This window comes from Brachyhypopomus gauderio, chromosome 5 (assembly GCF_052324685.1).
Source record: "Brachyhypopomus gauderio isolate BG-103 chromosome 5, BGAUD_0.2, whole genome shotgun sequence".
In the NCBI taxonomy this organism is placed as follows: Eukaryota; Metazoa; Chordata; class Actinopteri; order Gymnotiformes; family Hypopomidae; genus Brachyhypopomus; species Brachyhypopomus gauderio.
The window spans coordinates 15,705,103-15,731,602 of NC_135215.1; the positions used below are offsets into that span (position 1 = coordinate 15,705,103).

Below are 26,500 nucleotides of genomic sequence, written 5' to 3' on the forward strand. Positions count from 1 at the left end.
GATTCCTCAAGACCTGCTGCCTTTCAAAACCAAGTGAGCAATTTCAGTTTCTAACAAAATGTTCTGTTTAAAAATCAGGATATTCAAATGGATATCAATTATTTCACTGACATCAAAAATCACATCAATGTAGTTCGGATCCCACAGTAATCTGTGATCTCAACTATTCTCTAGATCAGGGGTACTCAAATAGAAATGATGACGGGCCACATTTTCTTTTTTCAATCACTGACGGGGCCGGTTCCGGGGTGGGTTAGAGAACGTAAACTGTCGACGGGGGGGGGGGGGGGGGGGGGGGGGTGGGGGGGCAAACGCATTTGGGCGTCTGCTACCTGTTTGTTGTTGCCATAATGGCAATCCCCGGCATTGTCTTGAGATTGCGGGGCGCGATTTCAAAATAAGAGCGGATAGCGCGATTGAAAAAAAAGATTCCGTAAAAAAAAACACACTTTTCAAAACAGCTCGCGGGCCAGAAATAGATAGCCTGCGGGCCGGATGTGGCCCGCGGGCCGCTGTTTGAGTATGGGGGCTCTAGATCCTAAATGTTAATTCCAGTCTAAGTAGTAATCAAAAGATGCATGTAAATCCCTAATCTCAATTTTACAAAGTAACCAACATGATTTCATACATAATCACATGCTTAAGCATTTATCACACTTTATAAATATATAACACCACAGGTCCCACATTAAACAGTATTTGTACAATATAACTTACGTTTTTAATCTAATCTAAACTAATCTAATCTAATCTAATCTAAGCATTTATCACACTTTATAAATACATAACACTGCAGGTTACACATTACTCTCATTACTTTCAAGCAGAGGTTTCAATTCCAGGTTCAGAAAGTAAAAGTCCTCACCAGGATTTTGCTCAAGCTTGCTAGATTTTCTAATTAGTGCAATCCAGGTCAAATTAGTGGAATCAACACAGTCCAGGAAGCTTGAGCAAGATCCTGGTGAGGACTTTTACTTTCTGAACCTGGAATTGACACCTCTGCTCTCAAGTCTCATTTGTCAAATATGGTTATCCCTAATTTCATTTGTACCCCACATCCTGCAGGGTAACCCGTAATCTTATTCGTAACCCAGCACCTCTGCTTCCAGGTTGGCCGTTCTCGCCATTAGAGCCCGGAAACCCGGGCCGGCCAGGTGGACCCTGCTCCCCCTGCTGGCCTGGAGGACCCTGCCGGCCTGGTTCACCAGGAGGCCCAGCAACGGTGCGGATGGAGACTGGTTGACTTGGAACGTGATTGAGGATGGAGTTATATCGGGCCATATGACCTAAGAGAAACAACTGATTTAATGATGCACACACACACAAATATACATATATGCAAACACACACATCATGCGTGTCATAGGAGGACTGTAGACTCACTCTGTATGAGTTGTTCACAGACTTGTCTGGCTATGGCCTGGACTGAAGAGGTGGACTGTAGATCACCCTGTAGAACGGGCCCACACACATGTGCACACACATATACAAAGAAAAATTAATAGCTCCTCTTTGCAGACCTACATAGAGCGTCTTTATGCAGAACAACATGATCTGTTTCTATCCAGGCCTATGAAGCATTTCTATATGCAGACCTGCTTGGGATAGTTTATGCAGACTTAGGTAGCATGTGTCTTTGAAGGTCTGCTAGACACAAGCCTACGTGCTGATACAAATTATCCATCCAGCCATCCATCCATCCATCCATCCAGTACTCACACGCTCTCCTTTCTCTCCTTTGGTACCTTGGGTGCCCTAAAACAGATGCAGAGAGACGTGTTAGAACAGACGGGCTCGACTGGACCATGGCTCTCAGAACACCATCCCCAGTGGAGGACCAAGGACAGGGCCTGTCCACTCCTGTCCAGGAACCACCTCCTCCACATTTTCTTTTATGGGATGTCAGATCAGGACTGACACACCAGAATTGCACATGTCTAAAGGCCCTTCAGCATTCAGCAGTGCTCAGGGGAACGCGAGAGAGACAAATGACCTATATGTACACTAGGTCTAAAACGTGTAAGTTTCGTGAAAGATGGGGCATCAAACTAAAATTAAGAAGAAGGCAAGGGAGAAGGCAAAGTGGCCTTTTAAACAAACAGAACACATAAAGCTAAACACAGATATAAGCGAAGAAATAAGATTAACTAAATATACTGAAAAAGGAATGACAGGCCACATGGAACGAACACACATAGGAATACAAACAGATACTGACCAGGAACCAAAACGTAGAAATTTCTAGGAGAGAGACGCGGAGACAGAGATGAAGATGGAGAGCAGGGAACATGGAGTACATAGTATCATTTGAAGACAAGGACCAACAAATAATGAGACAAAACACAGAGTATAAATATACAGACACCCAAGGAAGGAGATGCAGGTGAAGAGAGTGACAATAACCACTCAAAGAAGAACTTAAACAAGGAAGTAAACATGAACACGGACGTGACTGACGGTAGGCGGAGTCATTGGTGACACACTGTAGAATAGACTATGACATTCAACATTTAAGAAGTAACAGGAAGAATAAGAAGACGTTAATTAATCAACAATTAAGAGCTATTAACAGTATAAACAACCAAAATAAGATTATGGCATAATGGGGAATCATCTTGAATGACTGTGGTTGTAATCTGACAGGAAGAGTATGCTGACTGTGGTTGTAATCTGACAGATAGACTATGCTGACTGTGGTTGTAATCTGACAGGGTGACATTGCTGAATGTGGTTGTAATCTGACAGGGTAATGTTGCTGACTGTGGTTGTAATCTGATAGGGTGACATTGCTGACTGTGGTTGTAATCCAACAGGGTGATGTTGCTGACTGTGGTTGGAATATGACAGGGTAACGTTGCTGACTGGCTGTAATCTGACTGACTGACTTTGCTGAATGTTGCACGTTGGCTCTCTGGTGCTAGTCTACATTGTTGGTTGATAATGATCATTTCTTGTCCTTGAATGAAACATGCCAGTATTGTTTAATTATGATGAGACCTGCAATGTCTTCAGAAAAGGAGGCGCTTATACAATTAATCATCATATTACCAAACAATAGTTTGAGAAACCATACACACACACGCGCACGCACACACACACACACACACACACACACACACACACACACACACACACACACACACAGTTGTTGTTCTGTTCTCACCGGAGGTCCCTGCTCCCCGATGGGTCCAGGAGGTCCCGTCTGTCCTGGTGCTCCTGGAGCTCCTGGTCCTCCCTGAAGTCAACAACACAAACGTAGCTGAAGCAGCATATGTAGGAGAAGCTACATCAGTGGGTGGATGGGAGAGAGTGGAGGACAAATGACTGAAGCAGACGGGTCCATGTCCAGGGTGACTGGGCTGAACCGAGAGGTGGTGTTGCAGGGACCCATAATAACACATGGATCACAATGAGCTCTCCAGTCTTGAGTTAGTTCTTAGTGTCCATTTGAGTTAGTTAATTTGAGTGAGTCCTTAGTGTTCATTTGTGTAGCTGGACTCAGTACTGTATTTGATTCATGGTGCACTGATAAGTGGACAAAGGGGGAGAAACACTGGATTAACGCAGACTAAAGAATGAATGAACTGTGCACTTGAATGCTAGATTCATGTATTAGGAGCATTTCAAAAGGGTTTATGGTGTATTAACTGCATACATGGACAAACAGTGATTCTAACAGCATCCTGGTAAAAGCAGAGATTAGTGTTCTGCCCCTCAGCCTTGTTCTTATCAGGAGGAGAGGAAATCACGGTTGCTGTCGCTAAGCAACATACAAAAGCCCCTTTAAACCGCAAGGACGACGGATGCGGCAGGTTTTTTTACCCAACAGGGCAAAGTTTCACTTTGGCACACCGCCAGACTCCAGGCTGGGGGAGAGATAAGCATCTCCACGGGTGAGTGGCGGGGGGGAGCAATCTGTATTCTCCACGCACACTTCAGCAAGCAGAGCGCACACTGCCTGGTCTAAGCTGACATGACGCTCGTCTTCATGCAGATTAGGAAGCAGCGAGGACGTGTGTGTGTGTGTGTGTGTGTGTGTGTGTGTCTGTAAAAGTGATGTGAACTCACAATATTTCCTGGGGGTCCCACTCTTCCCTGTGGGCCGTCTTTGCCTGGCAAGCCCTGTAGAGCAGGTCACACCCATTACTGACCACCCAATCACAGCTAATATTACATAAGCAATAAACCAATCAGGTTTGACAAAATGTTACCCTGGGTCCTGGAGGACCCTCCCGTCCTGGAGGCCCTGAAGATCCTGGGATTCCCTACAGGGAAAGAGCAGAGAGTGACCCACAGACCTACAGCAGTACAATACAGCAATACATCCAATGTAAGGGATTCTCTGTTACTGTAATGTAATACAGTTTTGCAAAGAAGGAAGGAAATTAGATGATGCTATTCCAGTATTTTTAAAATGACACACATCTTTCTAATTTGGATTGAAGATTAAGAAGATTAAAGAAGATTTTGAGAAAACCAATTTAAGATATAAATTATGGGAACATGTCCCAACCACTTTCTGAAATGGCACATTTTGTCCAGATCACTTATTGAAAGTGAACAATTTTTCATATAACAGCTTGCTGCAGATACCTGTGCAAACAGTCTGTGAAAATCTATTTCATGTATAAAACTGATTGGTCAGACCTTGCCCCCAATATGACCAATATGACCAACCAATGGCTGTCAATACATGTGAGCTCCATGTAAAAACCCCGAACAGCTGTTCAATGCTTCTCGAAGGACCATGTCTGAGGACCCAATTTCTTAAAGGTAATATGAGATGCAGCTGAACTGAATGCAATGCCTGGTCTACATCCTCCTCCCCGACACTTTTAAAAGCAAAGTCACACCCACGGTGACAATTAGGTTATCTGTTGAAGAGATGTTCTGGTGTTGAGTTCATGAGTGTACAGAGATGTTCTGGTGTTTGATTCATGAGAGTACATCTAAAGGAAGCCTGATACATTGACTGAAACATTTTGGATATGTATGAGTACTGAATAACAACCTGATTGGTCTGAGCAAGCAAATAGTCAGACAAGGTGGAGTTCATGCAGGTGGAGTTTACCTGAAGACCACGAAGTCCTGCTTCACCCTTCTGCCCTTTCTCACCTGAGCCACCCTAAATACACACACACAGACACACACAGACAGACACACACACACACACACACACACACACACACACACACACACACACACACGCAAAGAATCTCAGTTTATTTTCTTCATTAATTGAATAATTGATTGAATTATCATTTTATCCTTGACTCAATTCCCATATAACCAATTAAATATGGTAGTGTTTGTAAAACAGGGCTGTAAAGTCACTGGTGTTAAATGGGTCTTATATTTGCTTGATTGCCCTTGTCAATCTGTAAGAGTTCAGTTGTTGTTAACTTGATGTCTAAAAAGTAGTAGTGCACATTAACATACTCCACTATATAAGCCAAAGATCACAGAATAAGAATACAAATAGCTCTTTGAAACTGTGATGGTAGCTGCATGCTGGAACACAGATGTGTGCTGACAGGCTGAATAAAGTTCTTCTTATACTTCACACTCCAAACGTGTGGAGAAGCACAGACACCAAAAACCATCATTCAAAAGGCAGAAACAATATCAGTCCAGGTCATGCACAAAAGACAATCCAAATCGTAGGTTACCGTAACAACAGAGGCATATCCGTAAGAGAGTAATACGAATAACATAAACAAGTTGTAAACATAATGATGGCAATCAAGAAAAACGCACGGTATGCTGACTACTACAGTTTGGCAATACTTCACAACATAACTATGGTTACTGAGGACTTTATAGTGAATGCAAATGTAAATCGTTGCAGCCTGTGCTGAGAATTCTGGGAGCTGGAGTCCTGTTGCATGACATAAACAAATGTCTTACTAAAAATATCAAATAGCATCTTTCACACACCCAAATGCTTTAGAGAAAAGAAAAGAAATAAAACAATGAATAACCATATCAACAGCAACAACAATGATGTTTAAATGATTTATGTAATTAAGGATAAAGTAATGGAAGAGAGAGGAGTGTTTTAGAGAGGAAGATTTACAAGATATTTACAAGATAAAACTGTCTGTTGTATCTCCCGGTCAGGTATACCTGAGGTGTACCTGTACAGTAAATGTCAAAGAGAGAGTGCACACATACCCTGTGGTTTACAGCACTGTGGAGATATTGGAAGGGTATAAGGACATGGGGTCCACACACACACACACACACACACACACACACACACACACACACACACACACGCTCCTGTAGCTCCCTTGGTAGAGCAGATAGGGAATGGTGGTAGGTGTGTGTTTAAGTCCCAGGAAGGACACGTGGTTATACTGATACATATATCAGTCAGTCTGGATATGAGCATGTGTAATACTCTATCTGTTCAGACACATCAGGGGAATTTTCAGACCCAACACAACAGTGCTGCTTTCTAAACAGGGAAACAAATCTCAATGTGTTAGTGCACTGGATTATTCTGCCTCGATACTCAACATTTTTATAAACCCAGGGCCAGACCCATTAACACAGGGTCAATGGAGATTTCTAATGTGCGTGTGTGTGTGTGTGTTATTACCGGAGGGCCTCTGATAGATCGTCCACTTGGGCCCTGCGGTCCTGGGGGTCCCTGAGAGCCTGGAACACCTGCATCTCCTACTGGGCCCATTGGCCCCTAACACACACACACACACACACACACACACACACACACACACACACACACACACACACAGACATGAATGCACAATTATATCTATTTGGTCCACTGAAGATGATCAGCTGGATGAGGATGATGATGTACCACAGGGCCTGGCTCTCCTCGGTCTCCACGTGCTCCTCGGATACCAGAACCTCCCTGTCAAGTGCACACCCACACACACACACACACACACACACACACACACACACACACACACACACACACAAATACACCAGAGAGCAGTGAGTATTAGCTACAGCTAACTTTGAAATCAGAGGTGTGTGGTGGATGTGTGGCTGTGTACCGGTGGTCCCACAGGGCCTGGAGGACCCTTGCTGTCCTGAGTGCATGTGCATGCTCGAGGCAGAGCAGGACAGTCTGCTTCCTTCCTCTGAAGTAAACAAGGGCATAAACAACAACAAACAACTACTGAAAGTGCTTCTGAAAACCTGGGGTACATTTTATGAAATTGTATGACAGTGACCCCAGAAGAGATCAAATGAGTTGAGCTATTAAACATATCAACATTTTATAACCCACTACATATATTTAATAAAACAAATATAACAGCCATGAGCTATGAGAGTCTCTCTCTCTCTCTCTCTCTCTCTCTCACACACACACACACACACACACACACACACACACACACACACACACACACACACACACACGCACACACACACACACACACACACACACACACACACACACACACCCACGCACACACACACACACACACACACACACACACACGCACACACACACACACACACACACACACACACACACTCACCAAACTGGGAAGGTCGCAACACTTGTCTCGTCGAGCCCATGACGTACTACACACAATGTCAAACGACTGGAGCTGGAACTACACACACACACACACACACACACACACACACACACACACACGTGAGATTTCAGGAATTTCACTTACAAACACAAATTAAGCCCAAGAAAAATATATCCTGCACATATAAAGGGTAGAAACACACACACTCACACACACACCCACACACACACACTCCCCCTCCTCGACGGCAGCGTACCGGTGCAGAGTTGTCTTTAGCACCTCTAGACCGGACCATTCGGCCTAGAACCTCCAGTCCGTCAGCTGTTATGTTTCCAGCAGCGTTGACTGGCTTCTCTCCTGCTAGCTTACAGTCCACCAACACCTGGGCCAGGGTCTTGCTCACTGCTATATGGAGCTATAAGCACACAGACACGATTCAGGGTTTATAAAGCTGTAAGAAATGAGTGATGCTCATTAAATGATCCCGGAAGACGTCTGCATTCCTCTCTTGTGTAGTTCGTAGTGGGAGATGAGCAATTTACTATGCAAATCCATTTGGATCCATCTGAGACCAGTGGATCAGTGTGTGGGTTAGGAAGGATGATCTGAAACCTGTCGGTCAGGTTATGAGTTAACAGAGCTGATCTGAGACTTGTAGATCAAGTTGTATATTAGTGTATACATCCAGTCTGCATCACTGGCACTGCTCCAGCCTGCAATAACGCCATCATAAAATGACAGAAGCTTGAGTAAATAAACAATATCAGAATGTGTACTAGCTATTTAATCATAGCAAAATGACCTCAGATTAATGAATTTTCACAACAGCTGTTCTGTCCTGGCAGACGAGAATTCTGGGAGCTGAAGAGCAGCTGTCTCCGGTCCGCAGGGACCCACTTATTCTGCCTGGACGGCAATTCACTTGGTAACACGGCTACTGGATATTCGGGATGAGATTATAAGGTTTCTAGAAATGGTGTTTGATTTTGAGATTTGTGCTATTTGAGTAAACTAGTCATACGGGATATGGATTATGTTCATTGGAAAAAACACAGCATGTGTGTGTGTGTGTGTGTGTGTGTGTGTGTGTGTGTGTGTGTGTGTGTGTGTGTGTGTGTGTGTGTGTGTGTGTATGTGTGTAGACATTCTCTGTGTGAGAATGTGGGGGTTTGTATAGGGAGTAAGTGAGCACTGACCTTGTGAAAGCTGCCATAGAAGAGCTTCTTAATCTCTGGACCCTCAAATGTTACTGTCTGAAAATCCTCTTTATAGTCATTATTGAAAAATGTCAGTGTCTTGCCCCCATCTAAAGACAGAAAGACAGTAGGGAAGAAAAATTACATTTCTACAGTACACCAATACACACACATAGACACAGACACATAGACACAGACAAATACACACACATACACACATACTCACACAGACACACACACACAAGCTTTTGCTACTCACTATCCAGGATGACGCCTACTAAGGGTTCGTTTTTGCTGTTGAGAATTTCCCACAATGCAAAGGGCTCTTGAGGGGTTTCTGGGAGCAGGCGGAACAGCATGGTGATGGTGTAGTCAGATGGCAGGCCCTCAGGGTGGATGAACCTTGGGAGGACAGGTCACCAGAGAGGTCAAAAACTTCACTGCAATGGGTATCCATGAGTGTTAACGGGTTAATGGATTGGTGAGCATGTTCAATGCTAAATTTACTGTAGCCAAAGGTCATATAGAGGTTATTCCTCTCTGAGGACCACTATGTGTGTGTGTGTGTGTGTGTGTGTGGGGGGGGTGGGGGGGGGGGGGGGGTAGGGTAGTGTACAGTTGTACAATATAACCCAGTGTCTCTGAATCAAAGACAGGTGGAGACATTAAGTGTAATTGCTGCTCACTACACCCGAGACTCACATTAAACTCACTTTCAATTCTGTTTATGAAGCCCAGCAGGGCATGTGCATTTCATGGGGGCATTTCAGAGAGTGTGTGTGTGTGTGTGTGTGTGTGTGTGTGTGTGTGTGTGTGTGTGTGTGTGTGTGTGTGTGTGTGTGTGTGTGTGTGTGTGTGTAAATGAAGCTGACAATCAGACAAGGAAGTACACCAGGGTTAATTGTTATTTAACATTTTTTTGTAATGTGTGTGTAAGTGTTTGCACGTGAGAGGGAATATGAGAGTGAAAGACAGAAAGAGAGAGAGAAAGAATATCATCATCAAAAGAGTGGTACAAAGAGAGAGGTATGTATGTGATTATTTGTGTGTGTATGGGTGTATGTGTGAATGTATATATGTGTATGCATATATTTGTGTGTGAGTGTGTATGTGTATGCATGTGTGTGTATGTGTGTATGTGCATGCATGTGTGTGTGTGTGTGTGTGTATGAGTATGTGTTTGTGAGTGTATATGAGCACGTGTATATGTATGTGTATATATGTGTGTGTATATATATGTGTGCGTGAGTGTGTATGGGTGTGTGTTTGTGTGTGTGTGTGTGTGTGTGTGTGTGTGTGTGTGTGTGCGCGTGCCTGTGTGTATGTATGTGTATAAGTTTGTGTGTATGAGTGTGTGTGTGTGTGTGTGTGTGTGTGTGTGTGTGTGTGTGTGTGTGTGTGTGTGTGTACCTGGTAGGCTGTGCCAGTAGGGCATCACTGCCTAGTCTGTAGCTGTTGAAGCTGTTGAAGGTCCCGGGCTCCATGGAAACCCCGTCCAGATTGCTGTACAGGTGATCCACTAGCCCAAACAGTTCCATCATCCTAAAGCCTGCGGGCATGCGTGAATTTGTGTGTGTGTGTGTGTGTGTGTGTGTGTGTGTGTGTGTGTGGGGGGGGGGGGGGGGGGGGGGGGGGGGGGCACAGAGAATGAGGGTGACATTTCTAATAGTGGTTGTACCTGGCTGTGTAAGCTCACAGCTGTGGGATTAAGAGTGGAACTGTGGGACTCACCTGGTAATGTACTGCCACTCATGGGGACAGACGGACAGGCTGAAGAAGAAATGTAGTTCAATCAAACTATAAAACACAATTACACATAAATATATAACACACACACACACACACACACACACACACGTATACACACGCACACACACTTACTTGCTGAAGCTGCCTCACAAACAAAGGTGATGAGTTTCTCTTCGATCTTCCTGAAAGCGTCGAGGTCGTCCACGAAGAACACGTGTCTCTCACTGGGTTTGCTGGCTATGCTCACGAGCTCTCCATAGTCAGCATCAGAAAAGCCGATCGCAAACACTATATAACCTGGGCACACACAAGTACACGCACATTCTGTGAACACACTTTAAAAGCACTGCATGGTATGTTTCCATATTAAAAATTATTAGTATTAGCAGCAGTATGTGACTAATTTACATGCTCCTAACTGCCGAATAGACCTATATACTGACAGCCTTGAAGACAGACAGGTCTACAGACACAGAGACTCTTACCCTCCATCTGTATCTCCTGGGAGATCTTATTCACATCATCTTGAGATCGTCCGTCTGTCAAGACCACCAGCACTTTGGGCACGCCCCTTCTGTTCCCTCCCGCCCCCGTGAAGATGGCGTCCTTCACATGCTGCATAGCGCGTCCTGTATGTCAAATGGCAAAGGTCATGCATCTACGTAGAGCTATTTTATATTAAGTCAACACAATGGCATAATTAAACCTTGAATTAAATACAAGATGGTTTGTTATTAAACTGAAAGTAATGTAATTATAATGTTCATAACATATGTGATCAACCTTGATTTGATAAAAAAAAACTCAGTGGCTCCATCTAACAGATCTCATCTGCAGTAGTGTGCCAGTATGCTATTTGTGGCAAGTGAGAATACACAGGATACAGGTGAGAACATAGTCTACAGGTGAGAATTCACAGTCTACAGGTGAGAATACACAGTCTACAGGTGAGAACACAGTCAACAGGTGAGAACACAAGTCTACAGGTGAGAATACACAGTCTACAGGTGAGAACACAAGTCTGCAGGTGAGAATACACAGTCTACAGGTGAGAACAGTCAACAGGTGAGAACACAAGTCTACAGGTGAGAATACACAGGTCTACAGGTGAGAATACACAGTCAATAGGTGAGAACACAAGTCTGCAGGTGAGAATACACAGTCTACAGGTGAGAACAGTCTACAGGCGAGCACAAATAGTCTACAGGTGAGAACAGCATAACCTGCCTGTTTTGGTGTTCCCTCCTTTGTATGAAATCCTCTGAATGGCGTCTAGCAGACTCTCCTTGTTATCATAGGAGTTGAGTTTAAACTCAGTGCGGGCATCATCACTGAACTGTGCTATGGCAACCTGCCAAGGAAAGGGAGCTGTGAGAGAGCTAAATATGTTTACATATTATTATGACATTTTGTTAATGTCGTATAGGCTTGTTGGCTTGCATTAAAATTGTTACTACCATTTATATTCTGGGATACAGGTCAGTTGTGGGATTAGGTTCGGGGCTAGGTTGTGAGATCATTTTTGGGATTAGGTTCGGGGCTAGGTTGTGAGGATTAGGTTCAGGGCTAGGTTGTGAGGTCAGGTTTGGGATTAGGTTCGGGGCTAGGTTGTGAGGTCAGGTTTGGGATTAGGTTCAGGGCTAGGTTGTGAGGTCAGGTTTGGGATTAGGTTCAGGGTTAGGTTGTGAGGTCAGGGCACTGACCTGAGTCCCTCCAGGGCCAATCTCATCCAGTGCTCCTGTTGTGCTGTACAGGAAGCGGATAATCTTCAGGAAGTTGTCATCACCAATACTCCAGGAGCCATCAACCAAAAACACCAGATCTGCCTTTGCTGCTTTGCATACTAATATACAGAAAGAGAGAGAGAGAGAGAGAGAGAGAGAGAGAGAGTGAGAGAGTGACTGAAGCTAGCTGAAATCTACCTGTTTTCAGTACTAATTCCAGTACTAATGGAAGGGATCAAGGCTTCCATTGTCTAATCAACAGGCCCATAGCTGAGGACCTCAGGCTCTCTCATTCTGGATACACACTCTGACCATAGAGGGAAACACTGCCATGGTCCTCTCACATGATCTTCTCACGTGGTCCTCTCACGTGGTCCTCTCACATGGTCTTCTCACATGGTCCTCTCACATGGTCCTCTCACATGGTCTTCTCACGTGGTCCTCTCACGTGGTCCTCTCACATGGTCTTCTCACATGATCTTCTCACGTGGTCCTCTCACATGGTCTTCTCACATGGTCCTCTCACATGGTCCTCTCACATGGTCTTCTCACATGGTCTTCTCACATGGTCCTCTCACATGGTCCTCTCACATGGTCTTCTCACGTGGTCCTCTCACGTGGTCCTCTCACATGGTCTTCTCACATGATCTTCTCACGTGGTCCTCTCACATGGTCTTCTCACATGGTCCTCTCACATGGTCCTCTCACATGGTCTTCTTACGTGGTCCTCTTATATGGTCCTCTCACGTTTTCCTCTCACATGGTCCTCTTATATGGTCCTCTCACGTTTTCCTCTCACATGGTCCTCTCACATGGTCCTCTCACGTTGGTCCTCTCATGTGGTCCTCTCACGTTGGTCCTCTCACGTTGGTCCTCTCACGTGGTCCTCTCACGTTGGTCCTCTCACGTGGTCCTCTTACATGGTCCTCTGACATGATCCTCTCACGTGGTCCTCTCACATGGTCCTCTAATATGGTCCTCTGACATTGTGTTGTATTGTGTTGATTCCACTAATTTGACCTGGATTGCACTAATTAGAAAATCTAGCAAGCTTGAGCAAAATCCTGGTGTGGACTTTTACTTTCTGAACCTGGAATTGACACCTCTGGCTGTAATCAATCACATAATTCTGGCATGTGTTACGTGTTTGTGATTCTGCTATGTCCTCTCATGGTCTCAGCGAGCCTTCAGTACTAATGTCTCCATGCAGGTTTTCTCTATACCTCTGTCCTCATTAAGGATGAAACTAAGGACCTGTCTACCAGAAGGCCATAAGTCTTGGTCCATAACAGTCCAGTCTCCAAACAGACACCTTTTCTATTATGGACAAGGAGAATTTTAAATGACTGCAGAATGCCCTATATATGTCTGCTGTTTGTTCAAATAACATCACATGCTCTCTCTCAGAATTAATAAGAAGTATAATTTTCCTGCTTGTAGTCCCTGAGCACCCAAAGTTTTAAAAGTTTTAAATCCCTTATCAAATCTTCTACTTTTTCATTTTCTACTGGATTTTAGAATTACAGAGATGGCCCTTGTCTCCATAGTAACTGTCTGATATTTATCCTTTAGTCTGAATCTCAGATTAAGCCAAATCTTAAATCATAATTTTGATCATCTTCATCTGTTTCTTTGAACTATGTGTTCATAAAACCCAGGAAAACATGTCACTACACGCTTCAGTGCAATCAATCTCCCGATAACACATAGGCCTACTGAATACTCTATGAATGTGAATGTGAATATGGATAAAAATATTTGGAGAGCACATAAAACTATTTTGTGGTAAATACTCTATGACTGTTTGGAGCGTTTCTTCAGCAGTGAGGCGTGTTTCCAGGAAGGCTCTGTTTGGATCGTGCCGACATGGCCTCTGTGATGGTGTAGTGTGGTAGGACACAGCTTCATGTTGGCTTCTGCAGACTTACCTTCTCTGGCCATGGGAACGGTAGGAAGGGGCATGGTGGTGGGGGCTCTGGTGGGAGGCGGAGTGGGTACTGGGACTACAGAAACATACACACACACACACACACACACACACACACACACACACACACACACACACACACACACACACACACACACGCACAAACATGAATACATGCATGCACACAAACACATCATACACACAAAATGCATTCATTTAAACAAGGACCAACATAAGCGCACATTTAAGTTCACACGCACACACACGGACGCACACACACACACACATACACACACACATGCACACGCACACACACACACACACACACACACACACACACACACACACACACACACACACACACACACACACAGAGGGAAAGGGAAAATGAGTATGTAAACAAAGTGGATTATACAGCTCAAACCCACACCTGCTGGGGCGGCAAACTGAACCGGTCTGAGACCGTAACCCCACACATCCCAGTGTGCATACAGGGACCTGTGGGCAGCTCCTCCCTCTGTCATCCGTCTGATTACGGCTCTGATTCTGTGTCTAATTACTCCCCTCTACTGTCAGCTCTGTAATGCATTTGGTGAATGAGTGGGAACCTGCACAGACATGTCAGCATCTGTGTGCGGGTGATGAGGGTAATTAGCAGACTCACCCGCACTGTCATAGAGGAGCAAGCTGACAGCCCCAGCGCTTAAGGCTTTATACCAACCCTAAACAAAGCCATAAATCTAACGTATGTCTGCATGCTATGATGACCAGGGTAATTGCTGCTTCTGACTGTATGCAGGTGGGCGGGTGTGCACGGGTGTGTGGGTGTAATTTTGTGTTTCAGTTTATGCATAGGGTTTCAGTTTATGCACATGTGAATGTGTGTGTGTATGTTTGCAAGCTGAGACCTATATTTCATATCATTTTGGAGACACTGAACACACACATTTAGTGCATACAATTCCCACATGAAACACTCATTTAAGAAACATTAATCTGCAATGTCCATTTGATGCCTTTTTGCATGTAAAACAAACGTAAACAGTAGACGTCCGTGTATGGTGCATGTTTTGTGCTTCCTTGCACTAGTGTGTAAGGCACTGACATCACACGCACATGTTTTCTGGAGGGTGGTGACAGCAGGACCCTCTGCGTCTTGCAGCTGTGCGTAGACACTGATCTTGTACTGTGTGTTCGGACTCAGGTCAGTAAAGCAGTGCCTAGAGGCGGAGCCGTCCAATCTCACTTCCTGCTTTGGGTCATCTGAAACAGGAAATTACATCAGTCAACCAGCGTTATCAATCAACAGCCATGGGGGAAGTTTACTTCAGGGCTGTGTGAATCTCAAAACAACCATCCTAACAAAAAATAAGACAAAACTGGACAATGTGATTCAGACTTTCCTGACTCCTGAATGTCAAAGTCTGCTTTAATTAGTAGACATTATGGTCGGGTCTACCGTACTGGCTAGTAAAAATATTCTATTTTCATCCCATGTTGTGCTCTGATTTATCTACAGCAAAGAGACACAAAACCAAAGAAAGTTTGAAGAAGGAATGTGATGATAAACTCTGCAGCCTGAGGACTGTCCCAGTCTCCCCCCATGCGGTTGTCTTTCACAGCGTATTTTTTACATTCCTCATTTTAACTAAACACAAAACACAATGAGGAGCACAGAATGATCACTGTTCCTGATACATAACGTATCGCTTTTCAAACTCATACCAGACTGTGTAAAACCTTAACCAAAACGTAAACTTTAGTTTCCCAATCATTTTACAGTTTTTGACGACTGCTAACGTGCGTTTGTCCAATCTGTAGTCACATTTTCAAAACTCCAAACACAGTGAACACAACATCAGTTTTCAGTGGCTATACTATTAGTTCAATTCATGTTGTTATGGCACAAAATGCAGTCATTTTACATGTTTTTATAATGCTTAAATTTTCTATACACACAAGGTTATCCAATAACAAAATTCTGGATCATTTTTGTCTTATTTACAATTGCTTGTACACAGCATGCCAAAAATGAAAAACCTAAGGTTCAAAACCTTAAATATCGTATAAAATGCCATGTTCTGCAAAAACAAAGGCAGCTGAAAAGTTATTACTGTTGTACACATTTTTTGCACATATAGATAAATGAAGTATAGTATAATATATATATATATATATTTATAAAAAGTATAAACTGAAGTACAGTAATGTACCGGGTCAGAGAGGAGCAAATATAACAATTTGTCCTGCAATCTCAAGTGCTGGTTTGGTCATTCACAAATGCCAGATTGGTCCCTATAATAGTGACCTCCTTCTTTCGTTTTTTGAATAAACTCTACCAACAACTGGTTCCAGAAGCAGAAAGGGAACAGGTGAGAGGAAACACGAGGACATTTGTGATGTGATAATGTAGCATTTTGTCATTCTCATGTCATCACAAACTGGTTTATAGACCATCCAAGAGTGATGTCCCTTTTCCTCCCGCCCTACTCGCATTTCCTCAACACCACTAAGGAACTTTTTTCAGTCTGGAGGTGGAAGGTGTATGATCATCGGCCCCATGACCAAATGTCCCTGCTGCATGCAATGGATCCTGGCTGCAGAGACATTTCAGCTGAAGACTGCCAGGGGTGAATAAGGCATACCAAGCTTTTCTTTCCCAGGTCCATGGCAAGGACCAACATCAGATGTGATGTGGATGAAAACATGTGGCCAACTGCTGAAGGCCGTTTAGATTACACCTAACAAGACTGTTCAGTTTTGTATTCTGTTTTTCCCCCTTGTGTGGCTTTTTTTGTATATGTGTATTTTTACACATATGGGACCATGGCTAATTATGTTTACAATTACGATAATTATTTTTTGGGTTAGGCCACAATTTACAGTAATGTCCCTAATACAGTAAAATATACCCTTTACTGCAAAACTGTTACTGACTCCTTTTTGTCTAATCTACATTCCATATAGTACCTAACAGTAAATATCACTCATTGTGTAGACAGTATGTTGCCAAAAATGCACACATTTGAAAAAAAAGTCCAAATGAAGCGGATTACAGTAAAAATGAACTGACTAAGAAAACAACAGATGTTACTGTAAAATGTCTGTTGTTTGCTGGGAGAGGGTAAAATATTACATGTAATACTGTTTCTGTATTGCCATCAAATGTTAGTTTTTTTTACAGTGGTTGTGCAGTGATTGACTATGTTAATCTCGAAAAGAGAATATGTGCTAGTGTTTGAAAGAATAATTGGATACTGAACCAGGTTTGCTGTGTTTTAACAAAGTTGTTTGCATTGTGAAATGCAGAGTTGGTATTTAGTTAAGAAAATGCGCTTTTGAACACGATATTAACTATTTGGCTATTTGTGTGAGGTCAATGTGTTGCTGTGTTTAGAGTTTTGACAATGTATCACAAGTATTGGGAAATGCACGTTAGCAGTCGTCAAAAACTGTAAGATCGTAATAAGACTGCATTCACATACAGATGAAATGTGACTCACTCCCATGTTTTTTTTTTCACAACGAAAACATAAGCAAATGTTTGTCTGATCTAGTCTGGAGCCATTCGTATTGATCAGGAAAAGTAAACAGGCCAATCAGAGTTGAGCTTTACAGCCGGCGCCTAAAAGGGTCACATCAAGCCTGGACTTGGGAAACTTCAGCCGCTCTAAACAACCTGACATTTACACACATTACAGCTCCACTGAAACAGGATGCAATCATTAATCACAATTAAATTAAACCAAGTCGAAATTCATCTAATTTTACCTTCTGTTCAGTTAAAACACACATGAAATATGCACATCAGAAACAAGAACATTACTCTGTATGACTCTAAAGAAATATAATAAATTAGTTCTGACTTCAAATCCCTGGTTAGCTGAGCTAACAGACAGTGGATTATGACTGCAAAGACCTTGAGTTATCATATTTCTCCCCAAAATGCCTGGAGACACACATTCAGGCTAGCAAACGTGACTCACAGGCGTGAGTCCACCTCAAAATCTGCAGACACACACACACACACACACACACACACACACACACACACACACACACACACACACACACACACACACATTCCACTAAACTCTGCCTTTACTGAGGTGTTCTTTACTCTTCCATGTAACCCACTGCAACACCACAGTGTCGTCTGTCAAATTTTCTTCTTACAGTAAGTAAACACACTGAAGTGAGCTAGAAATATGATGATGCGATATGCACTGCCTTCCTCCATCTGCTCAGGTTCAGTGAGACTAACCTCTCCATCTCCATCTCAACTGACCAGAACACAGTGTGCCTAAGCGCTCTCCGCTGAGGTCTGGCATCGCCTACTAAAGTCTAGTGTACGTGCTGCCAGAGCTTAGCCAAACCCGGCCCTCAGCTGTGTGGAGTGGATCGGACAGCTCCCAGAGCAATACCAGTACTAGGAAATCACATTTGCACGCTACACCTCTGGAGATATTTCATTGTTTAGAAAAAAATCACATCCCCACATCTAAAACATGTTTTCATTTTCCCTTAAGGGATGATTGATCACTTGCAAGCTAAAACAATGCCATCTTCTCTCTAGCCTGTACAAACACATCTGTTCCACATTCCTTGCCCTTGTCACTTTGTCACTGAAGGCACATACACACACACACACACACACAGGAAAAGGGCAACATAGTTTGTAATTATACATCGCTCAGCCTCATCAGACATGGGCACAGACACATACACATTCACCCACACAAACACATGAATGCATGTGGCAATGAGGTGTATAATTATACACTCACATAATACATAACACACACACACACACACTATTGTGGGAAAATATGGACCAAACCAAAAATTAAGTTTTAATGGTCTTAATAATAAGACTGAATAATAGTCTTAATAATAAATTATTGGTCAGAAAACGAAGACCTAAACAAATGCAGTCCTGACACCTGTGCTAGGGTTCATTCATCATCACTCAACACCACCTGAAACCTGTGCTAGGGTTCATTCATCACCACTCAATACCACCTGAAACCTGTGCTAGGGTTCATTCATCACCACTCAACACCATCTGACAACTGTGCTACGGTTCACTCAAAACCATTCAACACCACCTAACACTTGTGCTAGAGTTCATTCATCACCACTCAACACCGCCTAACACCTGTGCTAGGGTTCATTCATCACCACTCAATACCTCCTGATACCTGTGCTACGGTTCACTCAACACCATTCAACACCACCTGACACCTGTGCTAGATTTCATTCATCACCATTCAACACCACCTGACACTTGTGCTAGGGTTCATTCATCACCACTCAACACCATCTGAAAACTGTGTTACGGTTCACTCATCACCACTCAACACCACCTGACACCTGTGCTAAGGTTTATTAATCACCACTCAACACCACCTGACACCTGTGCTAGGGTTCACTCATCACCACTCAACACTGTCCATACACGCTGTGAACTGATGGAGGGAACAAGGAGTCTTCATCTTACAGAGTCTTCATCTTACAGAGTCTTCATCTTACAGAGTCCTCATCTTACAGAGTCTTCATCTTACAGAGTCTTCATCTTACAGAGTCCTCATCTTACAGAGTCTTCATCTTACAGAGTCCTCATCTTACAGAGTCCTCATCTATACAGAGTCTTCATCTTACAGAGTCCTCATCTATACAGAGTCTTCATCTATACAGAGTCCTCATCTTACAGAGTCCTCATCTATACAGAGTCTTCATCTATACAGAGTCTTCATCTTACAGAGTCCTCATCTTACAGAGTCCTCATCTATACAGAGTCTTATCATATCTATACAGAATCCAGCATGTGTGTATAGTGAGAGTGAGAGGGAGAAAGCAGTACAGCATTCCTGATTATATATTAACACCTCACACACCCTATACCACACACCCTATATTCTACACAATCAGAACACCACATGGAAATCTTTACATGGGCGTCCTTACACGGAGATCTTTATATGGGAATCTTGACTGAGTTCCTAATCAGGCTGGTCTGAATGTTGACAATGTACTGAGCAAGGACTTGATGACAACGCGGTACTGAACATTGATGGTGTACTTACTGAGTAAGGACTCGATGACAACGCGGGTACTGAGTAGCATGGTGATGAGGCTGCCACTGAACACACATGCTGTTCATCCGCACCTGATAGGTGTTCAGGTTAGTGACGCCCAGGTAAACTAGAGAGAGAGTGAGACAAGGAGATAGAGGAAGGGGAGAGAGAGAAAAATGACTGTTCTTGGTCTTACGTGGGGCTGTTGGGCTGTGTGTGTGGGGGGTGGGCTGTAGGGCTGTGTGTGTGGGGGTGGACTGTAGGGCTGTGTGTGGGGGTGGGCGGTAAGGCTGTGTGTGTGGGGGGGTGGTCTGTAGGGCTGTGTGTGTGGGGGTGGGCTGTAGGGTTGTGTGTGGGGGGGTAGGCTGTAAGGCTGTGTGTGTGGGGATGGGCTGTAGGGCTGTGTGTGGGGGTGGGCTATAGAGCTGTGTGTATGGGGGTGGGCTGTAAGGCTGTGTGAGTGGGGGTGGGCTGTAGGGCTGTGTGTGGGGGTGGGCTGTAGGGCAGTGTGTGGGGGTGGGCTATAGGGCTGTGTGTGTGGGGGTGGACTGTGTGTGAGGGGTGGGCTGTAGGGCTGTGTGTGGGGAGGGTGGGCTGTAGGGCTGTGTGTGTGGGGGGGTGGGCTGTAGGGCTGTGTGTGGGGGGGGTGGGCTGTAGGGCTGTGTGTGGGGAGGGTGGGCTGTAGGGCTGTGTGTGTGAGGGATGGGCTGTAGGGCTGTGTGTGGGGGGTGGGCTGTAGGGCTGTGTGTGGGGGTGGGCTATAGGGCAGTGTGTAGGGGTGGGCTGTAGGGCAGTGGGTGATGGTGGACTGTAGGGTTGTGTGTGGGGAGGGTGGGCTGGAGGGCTGTGTGTGGGGGTGGGCTGTAGGGCTGTGTGTGGGGGGGGTGGGCTGTAGGGCAGTGTGTTGGGGGTGGGCTATAGGGCAGTGTGTGGGGGTGGGCTATAGGGCAGTGTGTGGGGTGGGTTGTAGGGCTGTAATGATGAAGGGCTGGGGGGTTGTGGGGATCAGAGGCTGTGGGGCTGTAGTACTATGGGGATGAAATACTGTGGGACTGTAGTATTGTGGGGCTGGCAGGCTTTGAATTTGGGAGGCTATGAGGCTGTATTACTGTGGAGCCCTAGTGATGTGGGCTGGGCCTGTAAGGATATATATGTTTTGGGTGAGGGGGGGTGGACTCACGTGTCTTGGCTCTGCCTGTGAGGGCTTCACTGGACCCTGTGGTGTAGGTAGCGATGACCTTTACGCTGTATTCTGTCCCGCTCAACAGGTTTAAGATCAACATGCTGTTCACGTCATCCCCGACAAATGTTTCCAGGGCACGACCCGGTGCTGCACACGAACGACAACCACACCATGTCATACACACACACACACACACACACACACACACACACACACACACACACACACACACACACACACTCCACCCTCCAACACAGACTCTGCTAGCATGCATATGCGGCCAAAGCCATGAATGTCACCTTCCCACATTTCTTTCTCTTACTTAAACAAGTGCACAGCTTCTAAAACACTAATATGGCGTGCTATACGCAGCCCAAGCTCAACATATATATTTAGACGGTGAGAGATGGACAAAAGTGCAACAGCATGAGGTCACTTAAACACACATGGCAGAACAACACCAGGCACCAGGAATTAATGGATTTTATAAGTTGTTAATGCACTTCTAGTAAGCAAGTTGCAGATGTTCACCTGTGACAGGCTGGTAGATGATTCTGTAGCCCATGGTGGTTGAAGGTGGGGTGTCCCAGGTGATGCGGAAGCGATTGTACCATTCCTCTGAGACTCTCAGATTCTTAGGTGCAGAGAGAGGCACTGGAAGAGAGATAGAGAGAGGAAGAGATAGAGATAGAGAGAGACAGACAGAGAGAGAGAGAGAGAGAGAGAGAGAAAGAGAATGGTGTGATTCCATCCCAATTCCATCCTTAAACCGTTCACATTACATTACCCACAATTCTGCAGCGGGAAGGCGCGTACGTGTGTGAGCGGAGCGGGTGACATAGGGTCCGTCTCCGTCGGCGTAGACAGGCGTCACGCTCACTCGGTACTCTGTATCGGACAGCAGGGGTTGAAGGACCACCGAGCTCTGGCTGCCTGGAACCATCATCTGCAGCACAGAACACATCAAGATCAACAAGGAGACCACAGGCCATGGACCATGGCGCCCCCTACAGGCCACGCCTCATTCTCACACACGAGTGCTGAGAGGAGATTTACGAGAAGCACCAGAATTCAAATTATATTTCGAATTCTTGTTTTTTTTTCTCTTAAAAAAGAGAGATAGAGTTTCCCTCACTGCATATGTCCTTCAGCAAACATAACATCCTTTATTTGGGTTGTTTGTGTGTATTGGTGGACATCCTTACATGGTCCAAAAAAATCATGAAACAACAACAACAACAAACCCTAAACGATCAAAATTCCGAACGTTAATCTGAAAACAAGCCAAGATGTTGCAAAACATGTGCACAATGTTTTGTTTTTCAGGGCAATAACATGGTAGAAGCATTAACAACACAAATCTGCTCTGGAAAGGCGTGGCTTTCAGTGCTAAAAAAACAGGATTAATTCTAATCCCCCCCCCCCCCAACTAATTTTAAGCTCCACTGCTATTTCTAACCCCATCTGTTACTTCTAACCTTCCATGCTACTTCTAGCCACCCCCCCCCCCCACTATTTTTATCCCTCCCTCCCCCTCTCTCTATCTCTCTCTCTCTCTGCCCAGCATGGTCTAGTTTATCCTTTAAAAACTCTTAGTGCTGAGACACCATGGGAGCTTTGAGCCTCTTAAGTCAAGTGCCAGAGAAAGGCATGTCTGGTGATCGGAAATAGCACACCCCCGACAAACGCACACAATGCTAAACATGACAAAATGAAGTTCTATAGACCATGCTCTCGCCAATTCTACTAGGATACATTTATATTTTGGCGAAAAAATTACATTCAAGTCAGAAAAAAGGCACCAGAGAAGAGAGCCAGAGAATCGTTAGAACCCGACAGTCTGCAGCCGTAGAGCTGTCTGGGCCGCGTACGCTGCTGACGCCAGAACGTTTAATTGCAAACGAATGCTTTGAACTGGATGCTTTCATTTGAAATACAAATGCATATGAACTGCACACTGAGCTCAGCTGCCCCTCTGTGACACTACGTAATCGAGTGGCGGTTTTACAGCAACAGGCCATACTGAGAGTTTTAGCAACACAGGATTAAAAACACAGGATTAGAAAAACGAGCCGAGCTGGTGTGTAAAAGGGCCTGTTTAAGCTACACTAGCTTCCCATGGAAGTGTGCAGTAAAAGGATTTGCCACTGAGCCTCAGAGGCCCTGTGTCTGTAAAGAGAGATGGTCTGGCACAATGTTGTAAAGTATCATTGTAGTGTGTGTAGTGAGGTCTGGTTGAAGATATCGTAGTGTGTGTAGTGAGGTCTGGTTGAAGATATCGTAATGTGTGTGTAGTGAGGTCTGGTTGAAGATATCGTAGTGTGTGTAGTGAGGTCTGGTTGAAGATATCGTAATGTGTGTGTAGTGAGGTCTGGTTGAAGATATCGTAGTGTGTAGTGAGGTCTGGTTGAAGATATCGTAGTGTGTGTAGTGAGGTCTGGTTGAAGATATCGTAATGTGTGTGTAGTGAGGTCTGGTTGAAGATATCGTAGTGTGTGTGTAGTGAGATCTGGTTGAAGATATCGTAGTGTGTGTGTAGTGAGGTCTGGTTGAAGATATCGTAGTATGTGTGTAGTGAGGTCTGGTTGAAGATATCGTAGTGTGTGTGTAGTGAGGTCTGGTTAAAGATATCGTAGTGTGTGTGTAGTGAGGTCTGGTTGAAGATATCGTAGTGTGTGTGTAGTGAGGTCTGGTTGAAGATATCGTAGTGTGTGTGTAGTGAGGTCTGGTTGAAGATATCGTAGTGTGTGTGTAGTGAGGTCTGGTTGAAGATATCGTAGTGTGTGTGTAGTGAAGTCTGGTAGAAGATATCGTAGTGTGTGTGTAGTGAGGTCTGGTTGAAGATATCGTAGTGTGTGTGTAGTGAAGTCTGGTAGAAGATATTGTAGTGTGTGTGTAGTGAGGTCTGGTAGAAGGACAGCTGAGGTCTGCACTCACCACCTGTTCCGCTCGGTCTCCACGTGTGCTGACATACGTCACTCTGTACTGATGCACGTTGGTGCTCAGCTTTTCCCACAATACACCCATGCTGAATGTAGTGAAGTCACTGAGCTGCAAACCCCGCACACCGACACGAACTACTACACACACACACACACACACACACACAAATGGAGAAAAATAATGTATAATAGAAAAAAACACATAGCTTTCAGAAACTAATGCCAAAGCAAATGTGTTTACCTGCTGTTGTTGTGCTGGTCGTAGTGGTCGCCACCGTTGTTGTTCTAGCAACTGAGAAAGGAAACATTGAATTAATCATAAATATATCTATGAAAGGTGAAAACATCTGATCAGAGAAAAATAATAACTCCAACTCCCATGGGCCAAAATAGAGTCTATTTTCAGTATGAATTGCGTTCTCGCCATTCTGCTCTGAGAAATTGTCCTGATGTGTAGACAAAGAAAACCAGCAGGTCCAAGGAGCTGCACATCATTGTGCAAGAAACCAAATGAAACCCTGACAAACACAAAGATCACACTGTGCTCAGGCTCCTTAAAGGTACGGGCCATGTGGGCCTAGTGCTAATAAGTCAAACATAAACAAGTTAATCTCTGAGAACATTTGTCCACAAAATCACTGCATTGGCCAACACACTGTCTCAGCTCCTAAAACCTTCTAGAATATTCCCACCTGCCTGTTTGGAATACTTTTGGATAAAGAGACATTAATTATTTCTTCTGGTGTGAAAAACCAGCCCTTGTTTACAAGAGCTTGGCACATAAATATGTAACTTGGAAATAGTAGAACATTCCTATCAAGATGACTTTTATTGGTTTGATAATAGTGTCTCTGGGGATGAACAGATATTTTTTCTGATTCTACTGGGATTAAACTCTGTAAATAAGGTCTCTGCCATAAGGTACACCCAAAATAGAATAAAACAGCACCAACACAATTGTCACGTAGGGCTACGCCCCCTCTCCTAACCCCCCCACTCTGGTTTCCCTGCTCCCTTGTGTCTGTGTTGTTCCTTGCCTGTTAGTTCCGCCCTGCTTGTCTGTTGCCTCGGTTTCCCATTGTCTGCCACGCCCTTGTCATCAGTGTTATCACCTGGTCCTAGTTTAGTTCCATGTATATTAGTTCCTGTGTCTCCCATGTCTGTATTGGTTATTTTGTTCAGTTCAGTTTTCGTGCTCTTGTGGATTTACTGTTTCTGTTTCATCTTTGTTGTAAGTACGTTCAGCCCAGTCTCTGTTTTCCCTGCCCTGTTTTGTTCCTCCTGCCACTATGCCTGTCTACATGTATTGCTCGGACTGCCTACTCGTTATGACCCGTGCCCGTGATTACGAAGGGAATGTTTGTGGAATTCCCTTGAATAAATCTCACTCTTCTCAGCGTTTGTGTCTGCCTCCCTGCTCTGCATTAAGCAGAACGTTACAACAATAATCTCCTCAGTTCGCTGTATGAGCTGACATCATACTCTTTTACTGAATGAGGATGACTTTGAGTTCAATCATGGTCACCTCCACAACCATTTACCAAACACAGACGCTCATGGTCGCAGGGATGATGACAACACTTCTGCACGGTTCATCACTGTCATCACGGTTTTCTCTGTGCAGGATATTAAAGCAGAATGCTCCTATTGTAGGTAAAGTGAGTTTCAACTTTGTGGAAATAATGAGTAGAGCTACGAACTGATGCCTTCTGAGGTTTGCCTACTTAGACCTGTCGTATAAACCCAATAAACCCCAAACCATGCAACGTTGTGTCTGTCCTCATACAGCCTGGACAAATGTTGCTAGGTTACCTGTAGTTATAGTGATTGTGGGGATGCTGTGCACTGCTGTAGTGCAGTTGTTTGCTGCTAGGTTACCTGTAGTTTCACTGAGCTCAAGGGTTTCACTCTCTTCCTCGTCTCTGTAGATGGCCGTCAGTGTGACCTCATACTCGGTCAAAGGTCTCAGTCCCGTAATCATATAAGAGTTCCTGTCAGCACCAGTCATAATCTACGCAGAGAGAGAGAGAGAGAGAGAGAGGAAGAGAGAGAGAGAGAGAGAGAGAGAGAGGAGAGAGAGAGAGAGAGAGAGAGAGAGAGAGAGAGAGAGAGATACTACAAAATAGTACTTTTACAATTGCTTCTTGTCAGTAAGACCCCAAACTTATAGCACAAT

General features: G+C 44.4%; 1 protein-coding gene across 1 annotated transcript in view; it reads right to left on the reverse strand.

Annotated features, from left to right (window-relative positions):
- The window catches only part of col14a1b (collagen, type XIV, alpha 1b), a 60,113-nt gene that overhangs the window by 5,858 nt on the left and 27,755 nt on the right, over window positions 1-26,500 (reverse strand). The window contains 30 exon segments of the mRNA XM_077006027.1: window positions 1,098-1,286; window positions 1,384-1,450; window positions 1,720-1,755; window positions 3,164-3,235; window positions 4,069-4,122; window positions 4,212-4,265; window positions 5,072-5,125; window positions 6,605-6,700; window positions 6,830-6,883; window positions 7,032-7,118; window positions 7,524-7,601; window positions 7,783-7,941; window positions 8,723-8,832; window positions 8,982-9,124; window positions 10,133-10,271; window positions 10,454-10,492; window positions 10,604-10,768; window positions 10,957-11,100; window positions 11,699-11,822; window positions 12,175-12,314; window positions 14,124-14,198; window positions 15,239-15,385; window positions 20,209-20,233; window positions 20,235-20,326; window positions 21,380-21,529; window positions 21,914-22,036; window positions 22,199-22,328; window positions 24,320-24,462; window positions 24,566-24,616; window positions 26,203-26,335. Of these exon segments, the coding sequence (XP_076862142.1) occupies window positions 1,098-1,286; window positions 1,384-1,450; window positions 1,720-1,755; window positions 3,164-3,235; window positions 4,069-4,122; window positions 4,212-4,265; window positions 5,072-5,125; window positions 6,605-6,700; window positions 6,830-6,883; window positions 7,032-7,118; window positions 7,524-7,601; window positions 7,783-7,941; window positions 8,723-8,832; window positions 8,982-9,124; window positions 10,133-10,271; window positions 10,454-10,492; window positions 10,604-10,768; window positions 10,957-11,100; window positions 11,699-11,822; window positions 12,175-12,314; window positions 14,124-14,198; window positions 15,239-15,385; window positions 20,209-20,233; window positions 20,235-20,326; window positions 21,380-21,529; window positions 21,914-22,036; window positions 22,199-22,328; window positions 24,320-24,462; window positions 24,566-24,616; window positions 26,203-26,335 (3,073 nt within the window).